This window comes from Labrus bergylta, chromosome 13, assembly GCF_963930695.1.
Source record: "Labrus bergylta chromosome 13, fLabBer1.1, whole genome shotgun sequence".
Taxonomy (NCBI): Eukaryota; Metazoa; Chordata; class Actinopteri; order Labriformes; family Labridae; genus Labrus; species Labrus bergylta.
This window is the reverse complement of record NC_089207.1, coordinates 11,638,981-11,653,490: the sequence shown is the minus strand read 5'-3', so window position 1 is coordinate 11,653,490 and position 14,510 is coordinate 11,638,981. Positions and strand designations below refer to the sequence as shown.

Below are 14,510 nucleotides of genomic sequence, written 5' to 3'. Positions count from 1 at the left end.
CGAAGGGGGGTGAGGGTGGGGGGGGGGGTTAAGGTTTAGACCCTGCTTTAGAGGGTCAGTCCTCGCCTCAGGTGCACATGGGGAAACACTTAGCTTCTCTCTCATTGTTCAATATCTCCTCTGAATTTTTCACTTTCTCTATTTCATCCTTTTCTTTCCCAGCTGATCTGATTGCACTCACAACGGCCGTGTTCATACCTCTGTGTGTTTAGTGTGTTAAAATCATTAGCTTCACTGTGGTCCTCCGCTCTCTCTTTGATACCGCCGTTTAACTCGCTATTATTCTGTGATTCTGAGCTCTTGTACTGGCCGACTGTGTTTTCCCCTGAACTCTGAAACCAGACCTGGTAATCTCATCAAACATCAGTTGTGTTTGGCAGCGGCTGCGACATTACTTTACCTGCTCGAGAAAAGAGAAAGTTATTCTACACCGGCTGTAAATTACAACTATGGGACTTTTCTCTTCTCTCAGCAAAGACCATTTTGGGGCAAACACGCCAGGTTTTCTGTTGAACACCGTTCCGCATAAATCTCCCAAAATTATAGCCCCCTTCCCTTTTTTTCATGTAGTTAAGCACACAGCTGGAAATCAATCCTCCAAACGCAGAGTGGATCAGTCAGAGCGCAGCTTTGTGTTGCTCACTGATAATACTTAATGTCATGAAATAGATTTCTTGGAGGGAGAAGGAGACAGGTTTTCAATCTTTAGATGTCACATCAGACCGAATTCTTTGCTGCAGAGCTAAAGTTAAACGCAGAGTGTGTGTGTGTGTGTGTGTGGACGTCACGGCCACAGGCTGGCATGTGTGCGAGCGAGCTGTGAGGTGACCCTGCCCCGCTAATCCCGTTATCCGAAGATGGAGGAGATGACTCACGTCACGTCAGGTCCAGTCACATCTCTGTTTCTGGTGCTCGTGGGGGCGGCATGTCGGACCGCCTGCAGCCGAGGTGGGACCTGATCCAGAGAGGGACAATCTGCCACGTCACACTTAAGTTAGTGACTTCTACACTGCAAAACGTGAACTCTAAGATATTTAAAAGTGCAATATCTGCTTATTTCTGCTCCTGTTTTTAAATCTCTTATTACATTATTGTCTTAAATAACCTTCAAAAGATTTGATCACTTTTGAGATTTTTTTGTTTTACTGTTTCTGAGTAACTTGGTGGTTGAAACTACACGAGCAGAATCAGCTCTGAGAATAAAACTTAAATTTCAACTTCTACATTTTAAGCATCTCATCATTTCCATCTCTTCACGTCTTTGGTGCAAGCAGAACAAACACTTAATCTTTATTTGGGTCACAAATCAGAGTCATTTGGACTCAACATTTTTCTTTGTTATCATAAAATAGTTTGTTTGGAAGTTCTGCAAATAATTGAATCTGCATGAGTTTAAAGTCTCTTAAAAATGTACTTACATAAAGCACGATCAGCTGAATTCCTGGGTTTAAAGTCTTCTTTTATGATGTCTTAAGCTTTCCTTTTCATGAATATTATTTAAATGTGTGTCTCTCTCTGTATTCAGTGAGTAGCTGTGTTAGTTTGAAGATGCATTTCCTAAATGTGTGTGTTTAATTGAGGTGGAAAATCTGCTTAAATCTATGAACTGCTAGGTTATTTTCATCAGATTTTTCACTCTACTAAAAAAAGTTATCAGACAACAGTTTTTATTTATTGTCTGCTCACACTTGTTTTAGGATATCTTTAGTTTCGCTGACTCAACGTTGTGTCACTTGTGGGGCGCCAGTAGCCTAGTGGTTTAGTGTGCGCCCCATCTACAGAGGCTGTAGTCCTCTAAGCGGGCGGCCCAGGCTGAAATCCGACCTGTGGCTCCTTTCCTACATGTCACTCCACTCTCTCTTTCTCTCTCTCTCTCTCTCTCTCTCTCGCTCTCTCCCCGGTTTCTGACTCTATGCACTGTCCCATCTCTCCAGTAAATAGCCCCAAAATAATCCTTTATAAAAACAATCTTAGACATTTTCTTACCCTGACTGAGGACCCTCTTCTTGTTCTAGATAAATTACTTTCTGCACTGGTTTTGAGAATAATGTATTAACCTGAGTGTACTGGGTTTTATTGGGGGTCGAGCTATTCTCACTTCTCGTACTGGTGCATTTTATAAATATGCAGAAATTGCTTTGTGTTCTCTGTGAAACCCAGATGATTTAAAACATCGAAACATAAAAGGATATTTATTTTAATGATCTTTATTTTAAGACTATTGCCAAAGCATTGGATGGCACACCTTAACATGCTGAGTAATCACTTCCTAAACGTTATCTTTGTGTCAGATATTATTATTATTATTATTATTATTGCTTTATTGGGAAGACTCAAGGTCCATATAAAAGACATACAACAACACACATACAAGTTAAAAAAATAGGTATAAGGCAATTATACCAATGCTTCCACATAGGTGACTGGTATCGTACAGTACTGAGACAAGGATTTGATGGACGTGCTTGATGTTCAGTCTGGTTCTAGATATTATTACAAATTAACAGAAAACATCGTACAATTTTCACGTTATGTTGGCCCATAATTTTGCTTGTGTAAGTATTGTACCCCCCATGGTATTGATTTTTTTAGCCGACTGGCTGCAACCCGACCTGCAGCTTTAACACTGCTGCTAACCGCCACGGGGTCTAACCAGGCAGTGACACATCAAGACTACTGTGCATGTTGACATTTTGACAAACGCTGGAGGACTTAATCCTGAAACTAAACTTAACTCTGTCGACAGCAATCACATTACTTTTCTCTTTATCATTGTCCATTCAGCGTCCGTCTCTGCAGAAAGCGTTTTAACGAGATGTTAGAAAGCTCTTCTCACAGCGGTTTTTATCTCCCGGTATCCCCTCTTCTGTCTCCTGGCTCCCCCCCCTCCTCCCCCTCCCCTCCCCTCCCCGCATATGGGATTCACATTTGGCTTCAGTGAACATTTTCTTAATGTGATATTTTGATACATTATCTGAAGCCATTCACTGCCTGTCACCACCTCTCCTGTGGAGCCGAGCCGAGCCGGGCCGAGCCAGAGGAGAGACATTCGCATTGTGTCCAGGTGAGTTATGAGCATTTAACTCGACACTGTTCGCAGCGGGGATCATTTACAACGCCTGAAAGTGTAATCAAAATACAAACTGTGCTTACATGAAGCCTCTCACTCTATGTCTCTGCAGGAGCCTGTTGGTGCTGGATACGTTTTCACCCTCCCCTGCTGCCGGCTGTAAATCGCCTCTGTCAAAGGTGTGTGTGTGTGTGTTTACATGTGTGTGTGAGTGGGAACAGAAGGTGAGAAATTTGGGGGTCAGCCGAGGTCTTTCAGGTAATTGTGCTTCTTAAACTTTTGACCCACTAAGCCGTACTTAGTGTGGTGCAGCTCGCTCCCCTTATTTCCCCCGAGAGTTCTGGACTCTGCATACCAGGACGTGTGAGTGTCTGAACACATGCTCACACAGCTCATGTTATTTTTTTTTTCAGCTATTTTGGCGTAGCCCTCATTGTTATTCCCACACAGTCTGACTGCCCAGCTCCTATATTCAATCCATCCATGAGAAACACATAGTAGTTTGTCACGTTAGACCCTCACTCTAACCCCCCCCTCCTCTCTGGCTAAGTGAAGCATGTTGGAAGAATGCATACTCAGTCCTCAGACGCCAAACGATGTGACTTATTTGTCTCTTGATTCGGTCCACACCCAAACAAGTAAATGAAACTGCAGCCCTCAGTGTCAGGTTATGATATCATACAGCTAAAAATGGTAAATTCAAGGGGAATTCCCGTCTTTTTTAAACCTATAGGCTCTGTGTTATTATATTTGGGGTGTAAGTAACTAATATGCAAAGTTTTGGGAATTTTGGAAAGTGAACGCTGATGAAGGCCTAGTGCTAACACACGTCCGTTGTTTGTATTGTACGCTGCTCTTACCCAGATAAAGGAAACTTGAAGGACAGTTTGGTGTGCTGACTTTTCTGTCTCTGTAAAGTTTTGGGAATTGCCTCTGCAGATTGCTCCGGTCTGCAGCAGTGACATATATCTTGTAATGACCACAGATTAATCTCTTGGAACAAATGCATCTGTTTAAAGTGTGTGTGACAGGCTCAGGTTGTTATTCTATTTAAGGCAACTTTACAGAAAGTTCCCTACGGATGATTTTTGACTTTTTATGCCTTAATTGTAGAGACAGTACAGAGGATAGAGTCAGAAATCAGAGAGAGAGAGAGAGAGGGTGGGGAACAACGTGAGGGAAAGGAGCCACAGGTCGGAATTAAACCCGAGCCAGTGCTTGGAAGACTATAGTCTCCGTACATGGGGTGCCTGCTCTAACCACTAGGCTATCGGCGCCCCAAGGAAGATGATTTGTAACCACAAACAGCTGTTACGTCACTCTTTTCAAAGCCACCAAACTTCATTGACAAAAACAGCGATTTTACCCGCTGCACAAAAAGAGAGTTTTGTTAATTAACAACTGTTAATGTTGTGTAATGTTAGATTTTCAGAATCATCAAAGATTACTTCATATGCAGAAATTTAAAAAATAAGTTTCTTCTGTATCTGTTGAGGGTTGTGGAAATGTTTGATACTTAAATACTTTTTGATACCACTTGTTTGAAAATGATACAAACTCTGTTATCATAGTGATCGATGATATTTAAGGTGCTGAAGCTTTAAGAACTTCATCTGTGCGTTTAGGTGAGGAATAAATCAATCTTAAACTGCAGACAAACTCCTGCACACTGTCTACATTGCATGAACACTTTGCAGGAGTTCGTTTGCAGTTTTTGAAAATTAAAAACAATAAATTAACCGAATCCTGGGTGTCTAGGACTTCTACTTTTGACATTGTGGTATTGTGGATCTGTTGATCCTAGCTGCCAGGCTTCATAGACTTCAACTCGTTTTAATTTTCAGATAAAGTAGGATGCAGAGCTTTCCCTGCCTACCCCCCGTCTGGTTAGCTTGTGAGTGTGTTATCGTTTGTTACACAAATGTTGTGTTGTATGCAAACTAAACATTTAGACACCAAAGTCACGCAAACTGAAACCAACTAACTCCTCTAAGTCATCATTAGACAAAGACTCAGTCGGCTGTTTCTGTTGCAATCTTTGTTTCATTTTCATTGTTACCAGAGCTTTTGATAATCCTGAAAATCTGGCCCCTATTTTTCCATATTTCACACAAGAAGAGAGGCTGATCTAAGCAGAGGCCGATCAGCAACTCACACTATCTCAAGGTTAAATGAAGGTTTTTGTTAATGGAGTCTGGTGGCTTTAAGAAGAGAGATGCAATCTGAATTATTGTCAGACAATTAGAAAAACAATCTGAGTCTGTTAGTCACAAAAAACAAGAATTTATTAAGAAGGAAATTTGATCACATCGGCTGAAGCAATCCACTGGAGCATGTCCAAAACGTTTTTGTAAATTTTAGTTATTAAGCTCTAAAAATATACAAAGATGTATCCAGCGTTGACAAAAGCTCTCCGTTTAAACCGAGTCATTCACTCAGAGAGCAACAGAGTGATTGATGTAATATACTGCAATAATGTTTGCAAAGCCTGTGAGAAGGTAGGACAGCTCTCGTCTCAGTGACAGTGATGCATCTGTCTGAATTAGCTTCTATTCATCACAGTCTGTCTCTTTATCTCTTCACAGTGTATGTCTTTATGTGAGGAGGCTGGACGAATACGTTGTTTGTGTCCAAACACACAGACACAGGAACCTTTACTGTTTTTCATTTCAATGAAAATCCACAGAGCGACTCGTACAGAAAACACTGGATGGTGTATGATTTTTTTTAACAATGTGAGTGGTAAATGTTTTGCTTTTTAACAAAACTTTACATGAAGAGTTTGAGAAAGTACCTCATTTTTTGTGATGATTTAAAATGTTTGCAACACTTTTATGATGAGTAAAAATGAAAATGTTTTGCGCTGCTTTCCCTCTCCTGTATTTAACATGTATATCACTCTCCCTGCAGGTGGAGGAGCTCCCACTACATTCACTCCGCTTACAACACAGATGTCCCCATTAAGAGAAGACTGCTGAGGTGAGTTATTTAACCTCCCTTTTCTCTCCCCCTCACCCGTCCAGCCCTGATGTCATTGCAGGAGAAAGCGCGTGAAGAGGAAAGGCCACGGGGGCCAGTTGTTTTTAAATAAACTAAATCTGCTAACAGTTTTATAACCCTGACCTCGTAAAAAAAAGCTGCTGCAGCTTTTGGTCAGCTCGCTCCTGATGGGCCGAGCAGAGACGTCCGAGGCTGGAATTCCCATTTGCCACTGTGGAGCGTGTCGGTGCGTCAGCTGGTGTGTGTGTCAGAAAGAGAGAGAGAGAGAGACAGAGAGAGAGAAAGGGCGTGTGATATATGACTGCTGTGTCATGATCCACATGTGACGAGCGTCCTCACAGGCATAGCATCCAGACTGCTCCCTCCTTCGCTCTCCTGTTGGAGGAAAAGTGTGAGTGTGGGACAGAAAGAGAGGGAGGGCGAGAGAGAGAGAGAGAGAGAGAGAGAGAGAGAGAGAGGAGGAGGGAAGAGTGCTCAGACAATCAGTCAGAGAGAGAGAGAGAGGAGAGGTAGAACAGGAGGAGAGAGGAGCTCTGTGGGAAACAATAGTCAAACAACAAATCCAGTGCTGCGTGCAGGATCTCAGACTCCCTCTGGATACGTCTGCTGTCCATCTGCTGCTGAAGGTAAGGCCTCCAGACTGCACACCTACACCTACACCAGGATCCTGTCTGCTTTTTCATCCTCTAAAGAGTTCTCCTAAACCCTCTTGTTACTTTTGCAAGATGCTATCATTCAGAATTAAACTCCAGAAGGCTGAGAATATACATTTACTGCATGTTTTTAATGATTAAAAAGCTGCGTCAGATTCAGATTTGTTTTGCAATAAAGGTTTAAAATCACAGAAATGTGTTTCTGTGTTTTGCTGCAAAACAATAAAATGGAAATAGATTTTAATAAATAGAAAGAATTGGCTGCGTTGGGCGGGTGTGTGTACTTAGACAAGGAACTTGACTCCAGTTTTACACGGGCCTTGTAAAGACACAGAATAGACCTACGCTTTAAACCTGGATAACAAACTCCACAGAAACATGAACATTAAACTTCTATAAACAAGAATACAGATAGAATAAACATCATGGGTATTCATATTTATTATATGTCAGCAAGAGATGCAAGTGAACAGCAGCACCTCCGACTGTCAGATAAGTTAAATATAATAAACCATAAAGCAGCAACATATGTAACATGAAAAATATGTATTTCTATTTTTAAAATGTTGTGAAAGATTTGAAAAGTTAGTGCAAGAATGTTCCAGATGTTTTGAAATGAATTTACGCGCTGAATAAGAGGCAGTGTGCCGTCAATAATTCGATGTGCGTTGATGTATCAGAAGAAGAGTATTTCTGTCGTTGTCATCATTTCGACCGAGTTAAAGTTCAACTCATGTTGCACATCTCAAAATCTCAGGTGCACATTCCTCTTTTATGGCAGGTATTTGGTGCTCCGCGTGCGTCCAGAAACAGCAAGTGGTTGTGATTAGGAAGCATTGTGACATGATGTGTAATAGGAGGAAACATGTTTGTGTTGGCACCGGTGGATTCGCTAATCAGGCACTGACAGCGAGGCAGGGAGGACAGAGGAACTCCGCGAGCGTGTGTGTGTGTGATCCGGAGCGTGGGGTTAATCACAGTGAGAATACTCTCACATACTGTATGGATATGTGTTTTACAGGTGTGTGCGTTTATGTCCATAACTTTATGATTGACTTGGCCTGCTCTGTTGGAGCCTGAGGCTGCTGGCTCATGCTAGAAGGAGATGATGACAGATATAATATACTCTGTGGTAGGTAGGAAGGAGGAGGAGTAGACGAGCTATACCACTTACATGAGCTGAGAGGGAGAGGCGAGCGCGTGAGAATGAGAGAGGAGAAGGTGTTTAAATGAAAAATGAAGTGAGCGGGGATAATAAGAGGGGGGAAGAAGAAGAAAAAGTGAGAGTAGGTGGAAGAACATCTGAGAAGGAGGCAGGAACAGACAGTGCCAGAGAGGAAAGAGAGAGAATAGAGGAAACAGAACGAAACTGAGACGTGTGAGAGGCAGAGGTGGGAAGAGAAGAAGAAAAAACAGTGTTAGGATACTTAAGGAGAGCTTTCAGGTGTCTGTACCCAACTTTAATATCTGAGTTTCTACTCCCTACATTTTCAAAACTGTCTTCCTACCTTTGCTGTAAAGTATTTAAGAGGGCTTTCTGATTATTTTAATTTTTGCATCATCTTTGCACCCTGCCTTCCTAACATCAAGACAGATTTCAACCGAAATAGATCAAACAAAGACGCCCAAAATAATAAGAGGATTCAAAACAGAAGATGACACTGAACCGACTCGTATGACAAAAACAGAGTAAGAAACTTATTGTGGAGGAGAGCGTCTAGTGAATGTGATGTCCATGAGCGACAGGGAGAACTCAGGGCCACATGGAGATGAAAATGATTTCTTTCATTATTTCAAACATTTAGAAATAGCTGTAGTTAAAAATATGTAGAAAACTGATTTCAAAAAGTTCAAAACAGAAGAAGGAAAAGTTCTTACATGCCTGAAAAGGAGTAGGAATAAGTTCAAACTGATTTAGTCCTACCTCTTTTAACTCAACGTAATTGTTATTAATTAAACTAATATTCAGTGATATATTATATATTAAGTATTCCCATCACTATGATATAACTATTTACAAAAAACATAACCAGTAGTCGATCTAACTGAACCCACAAACTAACATACTAAACTAAATAATTACAAACTTTTCCCTTCCTCATCCCTGGACCTCATAAAAACAATTTCTTCATATTTCATTTTGAACGGGAATAAATTGCTACCTTGCGTCTGATTTTCACTCAGTCTGTCCCACAGTTTCACATCACATCTTGACAAACAAAAACATTTCAGTGTCGTGGATACTTTGTGGCCGACAACAAGCAGCAGAATCACACTAGAGAGACATTCCCCATCAGACATTTGGATGTCACAATATAAGAACTTTGATATGATTCTTGTAAATATAAAAATAAACTGATAATACCACGACAGAGGGGCTGCTAATCAACAGGCAAGGCAGGCAACTGCTTGGGGCCCCAGGTCAGTAGGGGACCTGCAAGGGCGGATGAACTTTAAACACAGCAGTGGCTCAAAATGTGCAAAGTTTGAAATGGTCCAAGGAAACCCCCTCCTAAGTGGCCCCATCTGACAGCACACACTCAGATAAAAGTATATGGCTGAATGATGCTTCTCTACACCTAAATATGGGGGAGAGACAATTTATGAACTTAGCTTCCACTAAAAAACTTTGTTGGTGTGACATTATTATAAAATCATTTGTACAGGCACTGTTTGGAGGGACCCCCCCCCCCCCCTGTACATTTTTGCCTCGGGCCCTGCAGACTTCAGAATCACCACTCGTCCTAGACCCCCAACACTGGGTAATTACTGAAGGAAACTCTATAAACCACTACTTCTTCTTTTATCAGAAGCTTTTAACAAAGTTGCAACCTCTGAGGCTGAAAAAATGAAGACAACCAAAAAGTTGCAGTTCCCCAAGTGTCCACTAGAGGCTGTGTCTTGCAGTGTGTCAGTTCCCATAGAGCCTGAGAGCATGTTAAAATGTCCAATTTTACAGCAGAAATAAACATGTTTACAGCCTGGTACAAAAACAGATTTGGTATCTACAGCTCATTGTTAAGGTTTAAAGTGATGTAGAATTAGGGGGCGTGGCCTCTTTGAGTGACAGGTGGGAGTTGCTAGCTGTCTGCTAGGTGTCACCTCAGCTAATTCAGTCACTGACCTTTAAACTTTCGGCCATGTTTGGGCTGTTGGAGCCTTTTGGAGATTTGTTCATGTAAATATCAGACCAATAATCTGTCTTTCTGTGATCTTTCTTTTACTAACAGAAAGTCCAACAAGTCTGAGCTCCACTTTTTACACACAGTTAACTCAAACATTATGATTTTACATGTTAGCACTATTTAGCAGCTATCTGTGTCTGTGAGAACCACACCTGGCTTGCTAACTGGTTCTATTTATTTGTCTATGAGTCAGGATTGTTGTTGGTTTTTCCTGCAGAGATGATGTCAGGCTGTAATGACGTTTTAAAGTATCCTGATTGGTTTTGTGTTCGCTCGCAGTTCGCTCTCTCAATGGAGATTAACGGGAAGTTTCTGTACTTCTACTTAAGTTGAGACTGTGTGTACTTCTGCCACCTCTGCTGAGAAAAAGGTGAGAGTGATGGAGGCTTCGACAAGCGAGAGGAAGATATTGAGACATCTCTCTCCACGTCAAGTGACACCAGATGAGAAACAGTTTGTGTGTCCTGCTGCTGCTCGAAATAAAAATCACATTTAAGCAGTTCGGAGGAAGAAGAGTGGGAGGTGTGTTTGAAAGATCGCACATTCAGCCAGGTGTAGATAGATAGCAATGCTCTGGCAGAGCGGTGCACGGTTGGTTTTGTGTTTCATAGTCTCACACACACACACACGCGCACACACACAGGGGCCCATTGTGAGTGTATTTATTTGGACAGTGTTGAAGCTCCGATAGGCAGTTCACAATGTCTCACCGCCGCAGGAATGTGCTTCTGACAAATGGATGCTCCGCACGAAACCGCAGGGCCATCGAGGAGACCCTGATGCGGCTTGTGACAGATCTGAGCTGCCCGGAGAAAACCTGGTCCAGTGTGATAAAACAAACACGCCCACGACTTCTTCTTCCCTCGCCTCGGGCTCAGGGTTGAACCGAGGATTGATTATGTTTTGTGCGCTGGTTTTAGCCCGCAGCCCTCACATGCCTGTCTGTTTGATGAGGATGAAAAGAGGAGGCGGATTCTGGATTTGAGGTGCTTGTTTGTTGACCCCGCCGGATTAGCAGCTCTGTTTTCTGCTCAAAGCAAAACAATAGAGGAGCTCCCGCACTCTGAGAAATATATAAAATAAGAGTATTAATACATTTATGTCCTCTGTGTCTTCTCTTTCTGTCTCCATTGTTTCTGAGAAGCTCGAACTATAAAGCTAACACACGCTTAGCTCCGGCTCACATGGCGGTCTGTGATTGGCTGAACACTGCTCTCAAATCCACACTGTTTGTCTTATCTTTACTTGGGGGGGGGGGGGGGATATATTTAGTGAGGGCTTAGCTTTTAGGAGGGTGGCGCGTGGGAAGGGGATCTGTGCGGGTGTGTGTGTGAGAGAGAGAGAGGAAGATTGTGTGTGTGTGTGTGTGGTGTTTCAGGAGCTGGCGTCAGTAGACAGTGGAAGAGCTTGGCACTCTGCATGCCAATCTGTAGATGTGCCTGTGTGTGTGTGTGTGTGTGTGTGTGTGTGTGTGTGTGTGTGTGTGTGTGTGTGTGTGTGTGTGTGTGTGTGTGTGTGTGTGTGTGTGTGCGTGTGCGTGTGCGTGTGCGTGTGTAGTGCAGTCAGGAATCTGCCCTTTAGTTTATTAAAAGCTGGTGAAACAATGGGACGAGGTGAGAGGGAGGGAGAGGAGGGTGTAGTTGATGATGTAGTTGGAGAGAAGCAGAGAGGGGGGTGGGGGGTTAGAGATATGGAAATATGGTGAAATTCCCTCTCTCTACCTGTCACCCCCCCTCCTCCTCCTCTGTTCTTTGATGCACCTGTTCTCTGTGCACGCTGGAGGCGGCGGCAGCGTAGGCTCTTTAACAGCCCGTTTCCACTCAGACAGACTCGTCTCCTAACAACAACTGTGTAGTCAGCTGCTGACTGTTCGGCCTATGTGATAAACCGGAGAAACCCTGTGAAGATCTGGCTTGTCTGTGTCATCACAGACCAGAATCCCAGCAATACTTACGGTCCCAAACTTCACTTTAATCTGTAAAGCTGCCTAGAATTAGATTTAGTTCTGACTGCTTAATGTGACATTTCAAAGTGTGAAGTCAGTTTGGAGGGAACTCTGGTGCATCAGCTACTCCACAAACGGCTCTCAGAGATCGACCTTAGATGTTCAAAATAATTCAGCTGACTCATTCTCTCAGACTGGATCCAGAGAAAGTACTGGAGCACAGAAATCATTAAAGGCAAATTTATTTAGGAGCAAAGGACTAACGTTTCAATGCACAGCGTCATCCTCAGAGTCAAACCCAAGACCAAGTGGGTGCACCTTAATACATTTGCCTCAAGTGGTTTGTGTGCTCCAGAACTTTCTCTGGAGTCAGCTTTGTGAAATAGGGTTGTCTAAATTTAGATACTTTTCTGATACCAGGTGTTTGTACATTTTAGACAGCACCTGCAAACAATACGCTTTCTGTTATTTTAATGATCCATATTTTTTTTAAAGTACAGGAACTTTAAGGAATCTACATTTCTATTTTAGGAAAGGTGTGTATGAGAGGAGGGACGAATCCTTGAAAAAAAATTCTACAAAGTCCGTCACATTGTTTAAATTGTTCTAATACATTTGAAACACTGCTAACGTATTTGTGCAATTCCAAGTAAAAACAGTTGCACACTGTGATGGAGTCCTAATTTGTCCAAGAGAAACACAGAGTGTCCATCCTGAGAGTGTGTCAAGTTAAACATTTAAATACAGCATGACCTGGAGTTCTTTGTTATTAAAAGGAACATTTGTTGATATCTAATTTGCATTAAAGCCACATACAGCAAGTGTGTGTGTGTGTGTGTGTGTGTGTGTGTGTGTGTGTGTGTGTGTGTGTGTGTGTGTGTGTGTGTGTGTGTGTGTGTGTGTGTGTGTGTGTGTGTGTGTGTGTGTGTGTGTAAAAGAGGTGGGCTGCAGATATTAATAAACTCACCCTGCTGCTTAGAACAAAAGTGGTTTTGTGGACTGAGAAATTGTTTTCTGCACAACATATGGCGGGAACAGTGTGTAGGCTCCACGGTGTCACTTTTATAACAGATTGTCATTTTATTGTTTCTTCTTTTTTTTTGCACCTCATTTACTTCCGGGCGTCTTTATGCTCTCTGTACCAAACTCTCTGACAAGGGGCTTTTGCTCAGCGTCTTCATATGGTTGCTACAACATTTCAGACTGTAAAGCTCTGACTCACCATTGTCAGTTGTACTCTCGGGTAGGACGGCCTGCTCTGGGGATACACTGGTACACCTTTATATATAAGGCAATTCCTGGTCTGCCTCCACACGACCTCTGTGTTTTTATCACGCTGAAAAGTACCTCAGGACCTCTTTATGCTGTCTGTGCCAAACGCTCTGACAGAAATTGTGAAAGGGGCTTTTGTGTATTCTGCTCCCTCAGCCTGGAATCTGTTGCAGAACGACTTAAAACTCAAGGAGCTGGAGTCCTTAAATGTTTTTAAATCTTCAATGAAAGATCTGGAAGCAGATTCTACAGGATGTCGATTTTTTTAGCTCGACTGCTTGAACTACTGACTCCCAGTATTTGACTCGTCTTTCTCTTTTGATGCAAAATGTTAGTGTTTTGTAAAATGTACTTTGTCTCTGTTTGTGTCTCCGTCTGTAACTTTGTGTTTTTACTGCTGTCTGTCTCGGCCAGGTCTCCCTTGAAAAAGAGGTTATTAATCTCAACAGGACCAACCTGGTTTAGAAACCAGAGTTAAATTCATCCCCAGCAAAAACATAACTCCAAGCAGGAAGACATTTCATAAACCAAGGCACTATATGATATTATCTGTTGATATATTCCCCCTCACCAGACTTTGTATGCTCGATCGAGCACTTTTCAAACCTCTTTCAAGAATCTTTTAAGATATTACAACGTGGAACTGGATTGTCTTTATTTATCTCACTAAGTTTGCAATCATTTTTATTGTTCATATATTTTATTATTTTACGAGAAATAACTTGTTTCACATGTGTTTATTAATGTGGACAGTGTAATTTAACCGTTTCAATACAGAGCATGAAGCTGATGTGCTGCACAGAGAATTTAGCTATTCCTAATTTCCAACTTGTGTCCCTCGTTGTGCCTTTGGGTAAACAATCAGAGTCAAAATGTTCAACAGTTAATCACATAAAACCTCAAAACACTTTATAAGGACACATTCAAATACATAAACAATATGACAATACAGAATCCTATAATCCAATTTAAATTACAGATTTAAGATTTAAAAGTGGATGCAGCTTTGGTTTGCTTCCGCCAGCATTTCACCTTACTTATTTATTATTTTCACCTCTCTAGAATCACCACTGACTGCAGTGTTGTGCCTCAGTTACAGTCTTTGTGTTCATGTGTGTGTGTTCACCTCCTGTTTGTAGACGTCTTAATATCTGCTCTCTTTCAGTTTAAAATCCCCGCCTCGTAACTCCCAGAGTCCTAAAGCCTGAAAGCGGCGGGCCGGTTATATGTGAGGAGGGATTATGTTGTGGTTTTGTGGTTTGGCTCCGGACTTTGCTGAACCCTTCAGACTCTAGGCCCTTCTTTAAATGATCTCCCCCTAGGCGATGCTGCTCAAGCCGAATTTATAAAATGTGATTTTCTCTCTGGCATGTGATATGTATTTT

At 42.1% G+C, this 14,510-nt stretch overlaps 1 protein-coding gene across 1 annotated transcript; it reads left to right on the top strand.

Moving 5' to 3' along the window:
* The first annotated feature begins 11 nt into the window (after positions 1-11).
* Positions 12-7,436, top strand: LOC114920229 (uncharacterized). The gene is made up of 5 exons (XM_065962577.1): positions 12-993; positions 2,981-3,064; positions 3,183-3,249; positions 5,656-5,805; positions 5,981-7,436. The coding sequence occupies exons 1-5, from the start codon at positions 926-928 to the stop codon at positions 6,032-6,034; spliced, it is 423 nt and encodes a 140-aa protein (XP_065818649.1). The 5' UTR covers positions 12-925; the 3' UTR covers positions 6,035-7,436.
* The last annotated feature ends 7,074 nt before the right edge of the window (positions 7,437-14,510 follow it).